The following is a 16927-nucleotide window of genomic DNA, read 5'->3' on the forward strand; positions in this document are numbered from 1 at the left end:
ATGGTCTTACATTCAGGGTAGAGTAGCAGGAGCCCACCAGTTTCTAAGAGGCTAAGAATTTAATGAGCATGGAGCCGTGTATGTGGGACCAAAGTCTTGAGATAAAAGGCTGACAGAGATGAGCAACTTAAGTTACCCAAGACATTAAAATCTCTGGTAACAAAATTTATCCTTGGCCGTGGTCTGCAATGGTCTGCCCATCCTCTCCCACCACCCCACTCTCCCCATTCCTCATCCCACTCCATCACCCAGACTTGACACTGACAGTTGGTAGAATCAACCTGTGGAGAGAGAGAGAAGAATGGAGAGAGGAGATAATTCCTCCGAAAGACACAGAAAGTCCACTTTGAAGTGGTCCCTCTAAGAAAGGCTTCCCTTGACTGGACCTCTTCCTGGTTGTGTGGTGTCAGAGCTGAGAACTACTATGGTTGTCAAGGAAATAGTCCTTTTCCAAAGGGACACTTGGAACAGCACAATGAGATTGCAGGAAGCACTGTGGTATGCAGGGCATGACTCACTGTCCCGCCGGCATGTCTAGACATTTCAGTGGCATCTTTAAGTTTCCTGAGTCATGACATTCTATGTTTTTCTAAATTGCATGAAACCTCTAGGGCATGAATTAGGTCTTATTTCTCTGGCATCTCAGCATATTCCTTGGCACAAAGTAGGCAATAAATTTTTCAAATGAATAGTTGAGCATCAAAGGCCCCTTGGAACAGTAACAGTAGGGAAACCTGACATTGATATGAGGAGGTTTTATAGTGGAAAAAAGTCTTTCTTCAAGTGCATTATTTTATCCGACCCTTTTAACAGCCCTTCGGAGCGAGAACTGTTTTCCCACACCTTCCCACAGTGAAAGCTCCTGATAACCCTCTTCCTCTAAACCTTCCCTCACATCACTTTAACTAACTTGAATCACCTCCCAGGGAACTGGGCATATGTGGGTGGAAACATTTTTCTCTTCCCACTTGGAAGGCTGTTCTATAGCACTGAGCCTGACATTGAGAAGTGAACATCTATCCTCTCCGAGCTTGCAAGCTTTTAGGGATTCAGGAATAGCACCCTGTGCACAGAAAAAAAAAGTAAATCATCCAAGCAACTCCCACGTAAGTGCGGGATTTATTTGTTTGGTGGGGACCAAGGCGCCGCTTCCATTTCAGTCTCTGCAGTTTCTCATGAGATATTATAGCATCACTGAAGTCTGGTAAGAAAGCAAATTCCTGATAGAAGCAGACATGGCATCACTCTCAAGTCCCCACTGGGACTGGATACAGACATAAATGTTGTTACACAGATTTATTTATGTGTGAGAATATGCATTCTTAGTCCATTCATCTGCAAACCACAAACACGTGTCACTGAGGAAGCTACAACCTTTCAGAGACTGAATAATTCCCCAGTCTCCACACAGCTCCAGTGGCTGCTTGCCATGCATCAGGCTGTCCCCCATCAGCACGCTGAGTCTGTCCAGGCGTAGACCATGTCGCAGGGACCAACAGTTTTGAATTGAGCATGTGTTTCCTTTCCTAAATGTTTCTTTTCCAGATTCATAGCCTTTCCTCAGGTTCACTGCATAATATGTTTTGACCAAAAAAAAAAAAAAAAAACCTTCCTCAGAATCAGCATAGATAACCCATTAGTTTTCCTTCAGCCTTGAGTTTCTATAATGAATTTCTACTATGAGTTTCTATATGAATCTCAAATACTGTATTCTGTTCTCCACTATCTGGTCTCCCCCTCAATTATTCTGAAGTCATAAGCCAGAGATTTTTTTTTAATTCCTAGATAGTTCTGGCTAACAACTACAACAAAACCAGCTCATCTGAATATTCTCCTCTTCCTACCCCAAAGCACTCCATCAAAGCTTATCTTTAACTACTGATTTCATTGTCCAGCTTTTAATACAAGATGGATAATGTTTGCATTCCTATTTCCCGTGAAACCATGACAGGGACAAAGATGACCTCATAGGCATCTCCATGTGGCATCTGCCCCCCCCCCCCACCCCCTGCTCAGATGCCTACTACAGCACTACTCCCAGAAGCCTGGTGGGAAAGGCAGCTTCTATGATGCTTCCTCTGAGCAGGTTGGAAGCTGTTATTAGGGAGATGGAGACACCCACATTTTGAGAAAGTAAGACTGGATGTTACATTTTTAAGCAGCCTGCATTGAGTTTAGCTGCTTCTGGGGCTTAGATCAACCATCGCCTGGCACTGCATGAAGCACGAAGCACTCATTTTAGGGGTCGATGGGCCCTTTAAGCTTCAGCAAAATCAATCATATCTGTCATCAGTTGGGGTGGCGTGGCTGTCATAATCATTGTGCCATATTTCTAATTTAGAAATGTATTTGCTGCCTTCATGTCAGTGCTTCCTCCCTTCCTATGCTCAACCTTTAAGAGTAGAAACTTCAGAGATGTGGCTGGTTGTCTAGTAAGTATTGTGTAACATAAGACCAGGTCCTACTTGCTGCTTAGAACAAAGTAAACCTTGCAATTCCAAATTTGTGGCTCTATACTTTCTTGTCCACTCTGTTTTATTGTATTCTAGAAATAATCATTCATTCATCTATTCATTAATTCACTTAATCAGACTGAATATGAACGGATATAAGTAAAGTTCATAGACTTTGATTCAGTTCCTAATGATGATGATAAATTTTATTTTATTTATTAATCTATCCTGTTAGTTCATTTACTTCTGATGCACAGAAATCATGATCTATGGCTCAGATGATAGAACCAGGGTGCAGAAGTTGTGACTTGTTTAAAGTTCTGAACTCAATTCCAACAGGTCTATCTGCCTCCAGATCCCACATGCTTTGCACAGTACTGAGTCCTCTGAATCTCGATGAGAAAATAAGACCTGGAAAATTGGAGTATTAGGTAACAATACAGTGGGCATCTCACAGTGAAAACAGAGAAGAAAGTGGTTATTTTAGCTGGGAGGGAGACACTGCAGGTGGAGTTGTCCCACCAACTGCAGGATTGGGCAAACCATGATGCAGTGTGGCCAGTGAAAACTAACATGAGTCAAAACAAATGTGCTTACTGACCAGCCCTGGGCTTGCAATGGTGAGCTGGAAATTCATTTCCAAGAGAGTGATTTGGAAAATAGTTAGGGACTTTCCTATTCTAATTTAAAATGACAGATATATCTAGAACTGTGTTCCCCCTTTTGTGATACATATTTGAACACTTTGATATATAGTGCTCCAAAATGCCACAAGAGGACAGACATGACCGTATTGAATTCTTTCTCCTACCCCTAGAGTTCAGGGCCTCTCTGCAGAGAAGGGCACTTTGGTGACTCCAGAGTCATTTTAGTCTCACTTGAACTCTTCCCCCAGCTCTTTGCAGAAGTCAGTTGACTCCGAGGTTGCTTTCCTTTATGCATAACTGCAATTGGGTTTTACTTTTTTCATTTTTGCAAAAATAATTCAAATAGGTTCTGATATAGCACCTACTGGGGATGCCAGGCCACTGGCAAATTAGTCTCACCTAAAATTTTCTCATTCTTTGTAACTTACCTGGCAAAGCATTTATTAACCAAGAGGATTGATCACAAGCAGATTCTGTTTATTTAAGACACTTTTCAGTGATTTGCCTGTCAGAAAAGGGTGTCCTCTTTTTGACTGGATGTGGAATGTAGGCCAATCTCAACATATCCCAAGTCTATAAATGTTGAATTTCTCCACATCCACAGCTGAACTAGATTATAAAAGTGTATATGCTTGTCATATACTAATGACCCCTCAAGCAGCTCACTGTACTGATCACCATTGTGAAACAAGATGCTATACAGTATTCTGTTTTTTGATCAAAAGCTAAATATGTGGTGCTGACAAGTAATAGGACTTTAGAATGTTGTTTAGTTGCTAATGTTGTTTAGTCGCTAAGTTTTGCGAACCCATAAACTATAGTCTGGGAGGCTCCTCTGTCTATGGGATTTCCCAGGTAAAATACTGGAGTGGATTGCCATTTTCTTGTTCAGGAGATCACTCCTGACCAAGGGGTAAAACCTATGTCTCCTGCATCACAGGCAGATTGTTTACCACTGAGCCACCTGCAAGACCCAGAACATTAGAATAGAGTATTTTAAACAAGGTGTTAATTGAGAAGCAGAAGAGTGACATGTTAGGTGCTCAGTCATGTTTGACTCTTTGTGACCCCATGGATTGTAGCCCACCAAGCTCCTCTGTCCACGGAATTCTCCAGGCAAGAATATTGGAGTGGGTTTCTATTTCCTTCTCCAGGGTATCTTCTTGACCCTGGGATTGGAACCTGGGTCTTCTGCTTTGCAGGCAGACTCTTTACCATCTGAGTCACCAGGGAATTCTGGGAAGCATAGAAAATAGAAGTAAGACAGAATTAGAGGCTGGATTGACCAGAAGAAGCTTCTCTAAAATGTTGTTTGAGGATGGGCCGAGCGCGAAAGAATGGGATGGGAAACACTGTTTACTCTTGTTTTGAAAAAAGCTGATGTATGGCTTCCTCAGGTAACCCCTTCTAGTTTGTTAACTTGTAGATGCTGGGTTTTCTCCCAGTTTTTAGGGTAGGACATCTGTGATGTGTGCTTCTCTGGCATCTCACAAAGTGGGATACGGTTGAGGATGTGATACTAACTGATGCTGGGCCATAGGGCATGGCCCCATTTGTTCTCGTGCACACCAGTGAAGTACACAGCCTAAAAGTGGAGCCTCTGGGATGACCCCCAAAGAATCCAGTTGTCCTACTTGCTGACAGGTCAGACATGTAACAAATAGATGCTGGTGCTACAAGGCCTGACCTTGTGTTCAAGTCTCAGTAATCAGTAATAAATGGCTTCCTGAATGTCTCAGTGGTAAAGAATCTGCCTGCAATACGGAGCATGAGGGTGCAGTCCCTGGGTTGGGATACTCTGGAGAGGGAAATGGCAACTCATTCCAGTATTCTTGTTTGGGAAATCCCATCGACAGAACCTGGTGGACTATAGTCTATGGGGTTGCAAAAGAGTCAGACATGACTTAGCAACTAAACAAAACAAATCAATAATAAAGGTGAAGTTTGATAAAATCTATACTGAGTCACTTTCTGTTGAGAAAGAGTCAAAACCCTTTCCTTTAACTATTAAAAACTGCATAAGTTCTCAAGCAAACCTCCAACAATAAGTAAATTGTCCTTTTTAAATTCTATCTCTACTCTCCTTTTTAAAATGAATGTGATGATATATATCTGAATAAGGTCTGTGACATGTCATGTTCTCATAGAAAAGGAGAATGCCATCTGTCAGCTGTGGCTCAATTTGTGGTTACGTACTGGACAGCAATCATTTATTGATTCTAGCTGAATCCATTGATAATTTCAGAGCTTTAATAATCTTAGATGAGAAAATCCTGTATCTGTTTTAAAAATCACCTCCATTTGCAAGGGCCTTCTTCAATTCATACCTAAGACATTATTTAATTTCTTTCCATCTTCTTCAAACTTATCTAATTCAAGAAATTGTACAAGTGGTTCTATGTTATCAAGTTCTCACTTAGTTTTGAAACAACCTTCTGGTCCTGTCCCCTTGCCTACAGTTCAGTTCAGTCACTCAGTCGTGCCCAACTCTTGGTGACCCCATGGACTGCAGCATACCAGGCTTCCTTGTCGGTCACCAACTCCCAAAACTTGCTCAAACTCATGTCCAACAAGTCGGTGATGCCATACTCTTGCCTATAGATGGCATTAAAAGTAGTTTACAGTGAGAAATTATGCTCCAGTAGCCACTCATCCAAAAGTGATAGGGGAAACACACACAGAGGGACAATTAGCTCTTTGTAAAGGGATATATAAGGATCCTGATAGAAGAGCTTCAGTAGTAGACTCATTTCAGTAAATTGCATAAAAACGTCCATATAATCAAAGCTATGTTTTTTCCAGTAGTCATGTATGGATTGTCAGAGTTGGTCCATAAAGAAAACTGAGCACTGAACAATTGATATTTTTGAATTGTGGTCCTGGATAAGACTCTTGAGAGTCCCTTGGGCTGCAAGGAGATCAACCAATCAATCTGAAAGGAAATCAACCCTGAATATTCATTGGAAGGACTGATGCTGAAGATGAAGCCCCAATACTTGGGCCACCTAATGTGAAGAGCTAAGTCATTGAAAAAGACCCTGATGCTGGGAAAGATTGAAGGCAAAAGGAAGAGGAGGCAGCAGAGGATGAGATGGTTAGATAGCATCACTGACTTTGAGCAAACTCATGGAGAGAGTGGAGGACAGGGAAGCCAGGCATGCTGGAGTCCATGGGGTCACAAAGAGTCAGACACAACTTAGTGACTGAACAACAGCAATGTTACTGACAGAACTTTCTCTTCTTCTTGCAAGGGAAGGCCTGTTTGATTGTTTTAATTGGTCTGGAAATGTATGGCAGTGCTCAGTATGAAGTGTACTTTGCCATAAAACTGCCTGCCGTGACCTGGTAATCCACAAGGAATCTGGAACCACACTGAACTCCTCCCCTTCTGCCCTCAGGAAGCCCATCACCATAGTTTATGAAACCCTTATCTTGTGCTTCCTTGTAGTCTCTTTTAATTTCCTGACAAGTTCCTATGTCCTTGTCCCCGTGTCTTGTTCTGAACGTTTAAATTCTATTTCTTCCTTCTGAGGAGTTATTACTAGAGCTTTCACTTATTGGAATATTTTGTGTGTGCATGACATCCTCAGAAACTAAATGGAGGCACATTTATCTTGTTCTAAAATTCAGAATCCTGACTGTATTGAAACAGCAGTTCCCTCTATGAATGGTGTTTGGGAGGCTTATTGATTGGGGCTCTTTCTTCCTCTGTATTTTTACTTTCATAAAGTAGAAGTAATTTTTACTGAAACCCAAACTCTTGCCTTACCCTCTTAATCAAAGATTCTGTAAAATAATCTACACTTGACCTCATGATTTTATAACAAAAACAAAGCAACATGAAAATCCCCAATATCAAGTAAGAACAAAAAACTGGCTGGGACCAAGATGGAAATACACAAATAAGCATGTATGACACCTTCCTGAGGGTATTCTAGAAATTTACTGAACAGCAATCCCCCACAGAGAAACCTCATAGACAAACTGTCAGTTGAACAGGAGACTTTTGGTCTGGCCACTACCAAAAATGAAGCCATAGGAACTGCTAGTTGAAAAAAGCAATGGATAACTTTTGTCCCCCTTTGAAGCTTAAAATGTCATTTTTTTAAAAAATGCAAGCCTCTCTTTCCCATTTCATTCCAAATGTATTTAACTATCCAAGTAATCTGAAAGTAGATCAGTAAAAACTTAAAAAAATATCAGTCTAGCATAATGATTTCCAATAGTTTTGGGAACTGGATTTAGCCTAATGTAGTGTTGCCTTGGGGCTTTCCTGGTGGCTCAGATGGTAAAGAATCTGCCTATAAAACAGGAGACCCAGTTTCAACCCATGGATCAGAAAGATCCCCTGAGATGGTAATCGCAACCCACTCCAGTATCCTTGCCTGGAGAATTCCATGGACAGAGGAGTCTGGTGGGCTATAGTCTATGGGGTCACAAAGAGTCAGACACGACTGAGTGACTACTGTACACTATTACCTTAGGTGGATTTCTGCCTTAGCACATCTTAAAATGTTTGGCAATCAACTTTTATATATTGTATCTAAAGAGTGCTCTAAAAATTCTGGAAAATATTTTGTGCTCCCTGATGTAAGAAAAAATGCATTCTACTCCATCTCTTTTAATCCTAATTTTCATTATCAACAAATCCCTCCTCTGGGTAAACTTGAATCTAGCACTTGTTAGAATCCTCAGGGATCACAAACCAACAGAATCCAAATGAAAACCTATTAGGGCCATTTATGAGTCATTTAATGTTTTCATTAGGAAGAGAAAGTCCTTGTTCTGAGTCTCCTTGGAAGCACAAAATAGGGTTCTGCTTTAGCCTGTTTCCTTCCATAAATATTAAGCAGAAACACACGGAACCCACTCTAGATAGGGCTTGGTGTTCTGATAGAGCATAATTATGTCTTGAGAAGAGAAGAATCAGAGAACAAGAACAAGTGCATAATGTGGTAAAAGAAACGGTTATGAACAAAGAGAGTGAAGTTTTAAGTTCCAGTTTGGGCTTCCCTGATGGCTCAGAGGGTAAAGCGTCTGCCTGCAATGCAGGAGACCTGGGTTCGATCCCTGGGTTGGGAAGATCCTCTGGAGAAGGAAATGGCAACCCACTCTGGTATCCTTGCCTGGAAAATCCCATGAACAGAGAAACCTGGTAGGCTATAGTCCATGGGGTCTCAAATAGTTGGAGACGACTGAAAAACTTCAACTTCAATAACTCAGGTTATCTTGTGTTAACTTGTTGCATCAAAGCTTGAGAATCTTCTAAGAGACCTTCCAGTTTATGAATCAGGCTTTTAAGATCTCATGACAATCCTTGCAGTATTAAGTCTACATGTAGGGAGATCTTTATATCATCAACATACAATGACCTGTGACCCCAAATCAGATTAAATTACTGACACTATTTGTTTCCCAAGCAGTCTGGGGGTGCAGATAAAGACTTTGGGGAACACATATCACACCAAAAGGACTATTTTGATCCTGAAGATCCCCAGTGGTGAAGCATTATAAGAGCCAGGAAATTCTAGATTTATTCTAGTGGACCACAACGAGCCTACCCAGGGAGAGGCCAGGCCTTGGCTTAATCTTGGAGGAGAAAGAAGGAAATGTGAAGGAGGAAGAAGACACAAAATTTCTCCTAACAATTCAGCTCCTACCACGTATCATACTTATTTGTGTTAATCCAAATGACAAACCTGTAAGGTAACTTTCATTCTTCTATAGACCAGGAAACAGATTAAATGACTCTCTCAAGGCTATTTATTTATTCAAAAAATACTTACTATGTACCAGGAACTGTTTTAGGTGCCAAATAAACAATGGCAGACTAGGTAAAAACTATTTTTATACAGCCTATATTTTATTTTAATATTTTTCAAATACAGTTAAAAAAAGTGCATATTAAATTATCAGACCATACAAACAACATATAAATACATGCACACATATATATTTGAAACAAAGTTTTTATCTACATACACAATAACTTTAGTATGTACAATGCAGTCTCTGATATTTTCTATTCAATCTCTTCTTCTTTTTTAAAGCTCAGCTGGTCCTAACCAATTAAACTGATTTCATGATCTACTAGTAAGTTACAACCTGTATTTTGAAAGCATGGTTCTGGTTAACTGGATTGGAATGAACTAATACTGATATTAGTCAATGTTTCCTCAAGGCCTGAGGAGCTCGCTGTATCTTTTTTAGTGTCTAGTTTAGTGGCAAGGAGGAACATGAGACGTGAGAGAAAACTGTCCATCTTTTTGCAGCCTGGAATGGTTTAGCAGAGGTCATCCAGCTCTGATTTGGGTCTCCCATAATGTTGAAACTGTATCTCTCCTTTATAACATGTTTTCTGTTTGCTCCCAGCAGTATAGTTTTATCTTTTCCCTCTAACCTTTTGTTCTTCCCACATAGGCTGACAACAGAATATCCAGGCCACTATGGTGAGGAGATGGACATGATTTCCTACAATTATGATTATTATATGCGAGGGGCAACAACCACTTTCTCTGCAGTGGAAAGGTGAGCCTTCCCCATGGGCAAGGTTGGAGTGGTCAGAACCAGCTCTCTGCAAGGGTCATATCTGCAGGATTTTTGATCTGGGGTTTTCCCTATTTTAGTTTCCTACTTGGTCTAGGTTAACTAAAAGATTGACATGACAATGGAAAACAATGGGAATTGAACCTACTTCGTGGAGCAGCTCACCCTTGGAGATGAGGATGGGTTCCAGATTGCTCAGAGCAGGAGATGCCAAGTTGGTATTCCATGATGGTTTATGCTCTTCCCTTTACTCAGTCTTAAAAAGCACTTTTTTTCCTGCCAAACATGTTAGAGAGGACAAAAATGATTAAAAGAGTGCCCAGTGTCAAAATGAACCCTCTCCAGTACCACTTCTCTATATGATCCTCACTTTGGGTTGTGGGAAGGGAGAGAAAAGAGAAGAGAGGGGACTGGAGATGAGAAACACACAAAACTCACCAACTATATTTAGAAACAATGATCCAGCAATCCCATTGCTGGGCATACACACTGAGGAAACCAGAAGGGAAAGAGACACGTGTACCCCAATGTTCATCGCAGCACTGTTTATAATAGCCAGGACATGGAAGCAACCTAGATGCCCATCAGCAGATGAATGGATAAGAAAGCTGTGGTACATATACACAATGGAGTATTACTCAGCCATTAAAAAGAATGCATTTGAATCAGTTCTAATGAGATGGATGAAACTGGAACCTATTATACAGAGTGAAGTAAGCCAGAAAGAAAAACACCAATACAGTATACTAACGCATATATATGGAATTTAGAAAGATGGTAACAATAACCCTGTGTATGAGACAGCAAAAGAGACACTGATGTATAGATCAGTCTTATGGACTCTGTGGGAGAGGGAGAGGGTGGAGAGATTTGGGAGAATGACATTGAAACATGTATAATATCATGTATGAAACAAGTCGCCAGTCCAGGTTCGATGCACGATACTGGATGCTTGGGGCTGGTGCACTGGGATGACCCAGAGGGAGGGTATGGGGAGGGAGGAGGGAGGAGGGTTCAGGATGGGGAACACAGTTATACCTGTGGCGGATTCATTTCGATATTTGGCAAAACTAATACAATATTGTAAAGTTTAAAAATAAAATAAAATTTTTTAAAAAATGGAGAACTTCAGAGAAAAACAGTACTAATTTTTTAAAACCCCTTTCTCTCATAAACAGTTTCCAATTTTATCACAAATACATCAAAGCAAAACAATAAGAGGAAAATAAAAATTCTTCTCCCTGCTAATAAAGAAAGAGATATGAATAAATTCAGGTGTTAGAAGGTTGATTTGACCTACTTATAGTTAGGTGATCATCACTTTACACAGCAAATGAATTCCTGAAAAGTTACCAATAACTGTTTAGCAAATGAACAAAACCTGACTCATTAATTCATTAAATAATAGAATGACAAATTTGGTTGGGACATTTTGGTGTATATTTATGTTTTTAAGGGCAATGATATCATACCTAATTGGAGTTAACTTATTTAATATGACCTTTAATTAAAAAAAAATTAAACAGAAAAAACAAACATGAACGAAATCTGAAAAGATGCAATACAGGTTTCAGGCTCAATGAACAAAAACCCTTACATTTATTCATAGAAAACCCCCTCAATTCTCACACATTAATTGTTTGCATTTTACATACCTTTTTATCTAGCTTAGTTATTATTTTCTCAACCCACATTTTGAAAGCATGGTTCTGGTTGACTTGATTGGAATGAACTAATACTGATATTAGTCAATGTTTCCTCAAGGCCTGAGGAGCTCGCTATATCTTTTTTAGTGTCTAGTTTAGTGGCAAGAAGGAACATGAGACATGAGAGAAAACTGTCCATCTTTTTGCAGCCTGGAATGGTTTAGCAGGCAAATTAAAAAATAAACTACAGTGAGCTATAAACTCACACCAGGCAGAATGGCCATCATCAAAAAATCTACAAGCAATAAATTCTGGAGAGGGTGTGGAGAAAAGGGAACCCTCTTACACTGTTGGTGGGAATGTAAATTGATACAGCCACTATGGAAGATGGTCTGGAGATTCTTTAAAAAGCTAGGAATAAAATCATCATATGATCCAGCAATCCCACTCCTAGGCATATGCCCTGAGGAAACCAAAAATGAAAAAATCACATGTATCCCACTGTTCTTAGCAGCATTATTTACAATAACTAGAACATGGAAGCAACCTAGATGTCCATTGACAGATGGATGGATAAAGAAGCTGTGGTACATATACACAAAGGAATATTATTCAGCTGTAAAAAAGGAACACATTTGAATCAGTTCTAATGAGGTGGATGAACCTAGAGCCTATTACAGAGAGTGAAGTAAGAAAGATAAATATCGTATACTAATGCATGTATATGCAATCTAGAAAAAATGGTACTGATGAATTTATTTGCAGGGTAGCAATGGAGAAACAGACATAGAGAATAGATTTATGGAGGGAGAGGGTGAGATGTGTGGAGTGAGTACCATGGAGACATACATTACCATATGTAAAATAGATAGCCAATGGGAATTTGCTGTATGACTCAGGAAACTCAAATAGGGGCTCTGTAACAATCTAGAGGGGTGGGATGGGGAGGGAGATGGGAGGGAGGTTCAAGAGGGAGGGGACATATGTATTCCTATGGCTGATTCATGTTGATATTTGACAGAAAACAACAAAATTATGTAAAGCAATTATCCTTCAATTAAAAAAATTTTTAATGAATAGGGAAGATATTACTTCTCACCAGTTAAAATAAAACAGCTGAATGATGTGACACACATAAAACTATATTTAAGAAAAAGAAAAGGAAAAACGTAAGAACTCAAAGCCCTGAAGGGCAACTCTGGACAACAGTATAGAAGGGTGCTCAATGTTCCTAATGACGTTTCCAACTCAATGAGAAAATTAGTTCGGCATTTTCTGTTTAAGGAGACAGGAAGGAATACAGTAAAGAGAGTACACCATCCAAAATTTCCTCAAAATAAATATATTTTGACAGCTAAAATGTCCAGTGGCTATTGACTTGGACATTTTCAGTTATGTAGTTTAACCTAAAATCTTGGAAAACTGAGCTATTATATCATGCATTTGTTTACAATTAATATACCCATGCAATTTTGCCACGGTCACTAACAATCAGTGGTGTGAAGATCCACAACTTGGATTTCTCCCGCTCTGCTGAAAGATGCTGAGGTCATCACCTTCAAGAAATATTTTCAGTGTAGGACTCATTGGGCAAGAGCTTTTCCTCCACAGGCAGATCATAGTGGTTTTCTCCTGGAATGGAGTTGCCCAGCTGGGGCACAGATAGCTCTTTGTTGCAGGAGCCTTTCCCATGCATTCCAGATGTTCAGCAGCAGCCGGACCCCACCACACTAGATGACAATAGTGACCTCCCCTCCCCCAGAGTTGTGACAACAACAACAATAAAAAAACTCTGAGAAGCAAAACTGCCCCTTCTTGAGAACCATCCAGGAGGGAAATCAGAGACTAAGCCTGATTCTTATAACTTGGTTCTTTTACAACCAAGTCTAAATTTTGCTTAGCATCAATTAAAGCCTTTTGAAAGAGCAGCGTCAATGCCTGGCTCAAGGTCTTATTTAGCTATGTCTGTTGGCATAGAGATAAATCAGACTTGTCTACAGTAATGAAATTTATTTCATAAACTCACATGCCACCGATTTCCTAACCTCCATCTGAAACAAGCCATGTTCTCTGTTAACAACTGCAGGAATAAATACTAATAAATAACTGGTTACCCAGGCTCTTGATAACTTTTTATACTTGGGCAGCCTATGCCCATTACTCTAAACAACCTCGAGCAGCAGACTCAAATTACAAAGCCTGCCTTACTGTGTGAGCAGCCTGTTCCATAGCTGTTGGCAAGAGTTACCTCCCAGAACTTGAGAGTGGTCAGTCCCACCTTCCAGATTTGCAGCTTGATAACGATCTTATCAGTGTTGGTGTCTAAGAAAAATCTGGGAAGAAGCCTTTCAGACTGAAGAGGAAGAAGAATATTCTAAGGTTAAATGACCCCACTGTGCTTGAGAAGCATTTGAGTGGCTATATACGGAATGACTTTTTTTGCCCTTCATCAAGACTTTGCAAAAGATATGACAGCCGTGTTCTCAATGGGGGTATGGGTGTCAAGTTACGGAGTCATTGTGGTATCAGATAAAGAGCAAGATTTGAGTCCAACAAACTTGGAACTTGCAATTGTCATCTAATTATGTTAATAAAGTTCATGTTTCTCTGAGTCCACTTCTCCACCTAAACAATGACATATTGTGAGGATTAAATGAAAAAATATGTAAAGCATCTAGTACAATGCTGGACATATTGGAGGACTCAGCGAATAATGGTTACAGTTGTCATTACCATCGCTGCTATCATTGTTAAATAGTATCAGACCAGAAGAGTGCTATGCAGAGTAGGCTTTCAATATATTTTTGTTAAATAGGTGAACAAAGGACTTGGGCTAGTCCTTAGCAAAGAATGTTCCTTGAAAGGCATCCACACTATATTTTTCAAAACTAAACAATTCTATGTTTTCTCATACCTATGCCTGACCATCTAAACAAATATGCAATTCAGTTTCTGTCATGCAAAAATAACAGGGACTTTCCTTTTCATGTTAAGGCTTTTAGAGTTGTTTTCTCTCTGTCCATTTCCCTGTGATAGTGTTTTCTGAAGAGGGTACAGCACAGAGCCCAGCATATTGTACGTTCTCAGAAAAAGAAAGAATGAGCGATGGATAGCCAATGTAAGAAATGATTCTCAACAATGAAATGAAGAAAATGTTAAATAAATGCTTTTATCCCAAGCTGTTAACCTGTATGTCCAAGAAGGTGCTTTTGAGATGGACCAGTGATCAGCTGATCACTGGTGATAAACAGGACCTAAACACACTGGCAACCTAGTTAGTCCCGTCCAAGATGCACCTTGAACTGGGAGGAGGGGTCCAGGAGTCCTGACCTCATAGACAATTACCAATAGGTTTTCTAGAGACTTCTTAGAGATGTTTCCTGAGAGGAAAGTGAGATTAGCTGTCCCTTAAGTTCCTAAATTCTCCAAAGATTGCTCATTGCTTTATTCTTCCCAAGGTGTCTTTTCTCACTGACATTAGCTCTCTGACTCTCTCCCTACAGGGATCGCCAGTGGAAATTCATAATGTGCCGGATGACTGACTATGACTGTGAATTTGCAAATGTTTAGATCTGCAACCTACCAATCTGAGTGAAGGGAAGAGGTCCAGGAGGCCTGAGGACTCCACAGATGTTAACATCAGCAGGGACTCCTAAGTGGTTTCTGTTGCTCTCTTTTCTTCTGCTCAAGCTGGTTGGTAGCTGGAATGCCAGTTTTCTGGGCCTTCTGACTAGTATCACGCTTATAATAAAATCCCTAATTTCTCACTTTCAACATGTTCCATAGAAACCCTTTTGTATGAGTGACGATGGCTGTGTTGCACACCATATATTCTGTGTGCACAGGCACAGCCTGAAAACAAGCCTAGTTGCTTGAGCACCTGTCTCAGCCTTGCTGTTGCTTTTACTACCCAGTGAGTTGCCTAGTGCTGAGCAGTACCTGTGAGGAGGTTTAGTAGTGGAATGAAGGGGCAGAAATTGAAGAAGGGGACCAGGAATGCTCTCTGGAGCTCTGTCTGTTTGAAGGAAACCTAGGATCTTCACAGAGAACAGACCTTCTGCCTTAGGGCGACCTGCTTCCACTCTCCCACTCCGCATAAGCCAAGCTTGCCTAGAAGTTCAAGTGCAGAGCTCTGTGCTCCAGGAGGGAGGAGACTGGGAGGTGAAATGGGGAGGTGAAATTGTGTGGGCCTGAAAGACTGAGGATTGGAAGAATTTCCTAAACTGGAAGAAGATTGTTACATGCCCAGTAATGAAAATGAGCACAGGAGCCAGAGAAACCTGTGAGAATCAGTCTCAAGTAAGACAAAAACAAGGAGGATGAGAGAGGTCAGAGAATGGGACTCAAGTTAGGAACCTGGAGGAAAACTGAAAAAGGAGTTTGACTTGCCAGCACTTGGAAAAACTGGCAAAGGCCCTGTAGTTGTGCGAGCTACTGGCAAACTCATGTTGACTGGTTTCCATTTTCTGGATGGAAAAGGCTGCCCTGGGGGATCTACTTCTTTTCAATGTGTAGTTTAGGGGTGTCTTTTGCAGAGATGGCACTATCGTTCCTCCTCCTGTGATGTCCCCATCCCCAGCCCTTTGTACTCTCTTCATCATAAAAAGAATAAAAATATTAACATTCACTATGTTGCAAATATTAAGGGTCATTTTTCTCTCTCTGTGCGAAGCCACTTCAATCATGTCTGACTCTTTGCGATCCTACGGATTGTAGCCCTCCATGCTCCTCTGTCCATGGGATTCTCCAGGCAAGAATACTGGGGTGAGTTGCCATTTCCTTCTCCATTTTGCTCTCTGCTGCTGCTGCTGCTAAGTCACTTCAGTTGTGTCCGACCCCATAGATGGCAGCCCACCAGGCTCCCCCGTCCCTGGGGTTCTCCAGGCAAGAACACTGGAGTGGGTTGCCATTTCCTTCTCCAATGCATGAAAGTGAAAAGTGAAAGTGAAGTCGCTCAGTCGTGTCCGACTCTTAGCGACCCCATGGACTGCAGCCCACCAGGCTCCTCCATCCATGGGATTTTCCAGGCAAGAGTACTGGAGTGGGGTGCCATCGCCTTCTCCGACTTTGCTCTCTACTCTTCCCCTTTCTGATTATTCAGAAAATATAGCTTCTCATTGTGATTTGTGCCAAGCACCATGCAGGGCACCAGGAATCCAATAATGATAATGACAGAGTATGAGAAATCCAATAAATAAAGCATAAAGTGCTAAGTGCTTTCATTAAGGATTGGATAAAGGGTGGAATCACATTTCTTTGCCTTTGAATCTAGCTGATTTGTCCTCAGCATCCTACAGACCTCCTCATGCCAATGTGTCACATGATTTTTGACCACAGGGAGCCTGTACTTTCTTTATCCACACAGTTTGCCTTTTCTTTTCAAATCTGTGCTGTGCTTCCCTTCTCTTCTCTCTCAGGAGACCCAGGCAGGCAGGCAAATCCACAGGGATCACCTACCTTGTTAGGCAACCCATCCAGGTGGCCAAGACAGTGAATCTCAGCCAGTGAAGCTGGCATTTCCCAGTGAGACCTCAGTATTAGGAAGAGAAAGGCAGAGCTAAGGATGTCCACCTTTGACTTAACGCTGAGGTCCTTTTTCACATTATGTTTCTGCTTTATTTCTTCCATTTCCCTG

The 16927-nt window shown here is 40.9% G+C and overlaps 1 protein-coding gene across 1 annotated transcript in view; it reads left to right on the forward strand.

The window, feature by feature from the left end:
• The window catches only part of DPT (dermatopontin), a 36672-nt gene extending 20753 nt beyond the window's left edge, over positions 1-15919 (forward strand). The window contains exons 3-4 of the mRNA XM_070385324.1: positions 9521-9628; positions 14796-15919. Coding sequence (XP_070241425.1) covers positions 9521-9628; positions 14796-14862 — 175 coding nt within the window. The 3' untranslated portion in view covers positions 14863-15919. The remainder of the gene's footprint in view (positions 1-9520; positions 9629-14795) is intronic.
• Positions 15920-16927: the final 1008 nt, after the last annotated feature.

The sequence above is a fragment of the Bos mutus genome, chromosome 16 (genome assembly GCF_027580195.1).
Source record: "Bos mutus isolate GX-2022 chromosome 16, NWIPB_WYAK_1.1, whole genome shotgun sequence".
Taxonomy (NCBI): domain Eukaryota; kingdom Metazoa; phylum Chordata; class Mammalia; order Artiodactyla; family Bovidae; genus Bos; species Bos mutus.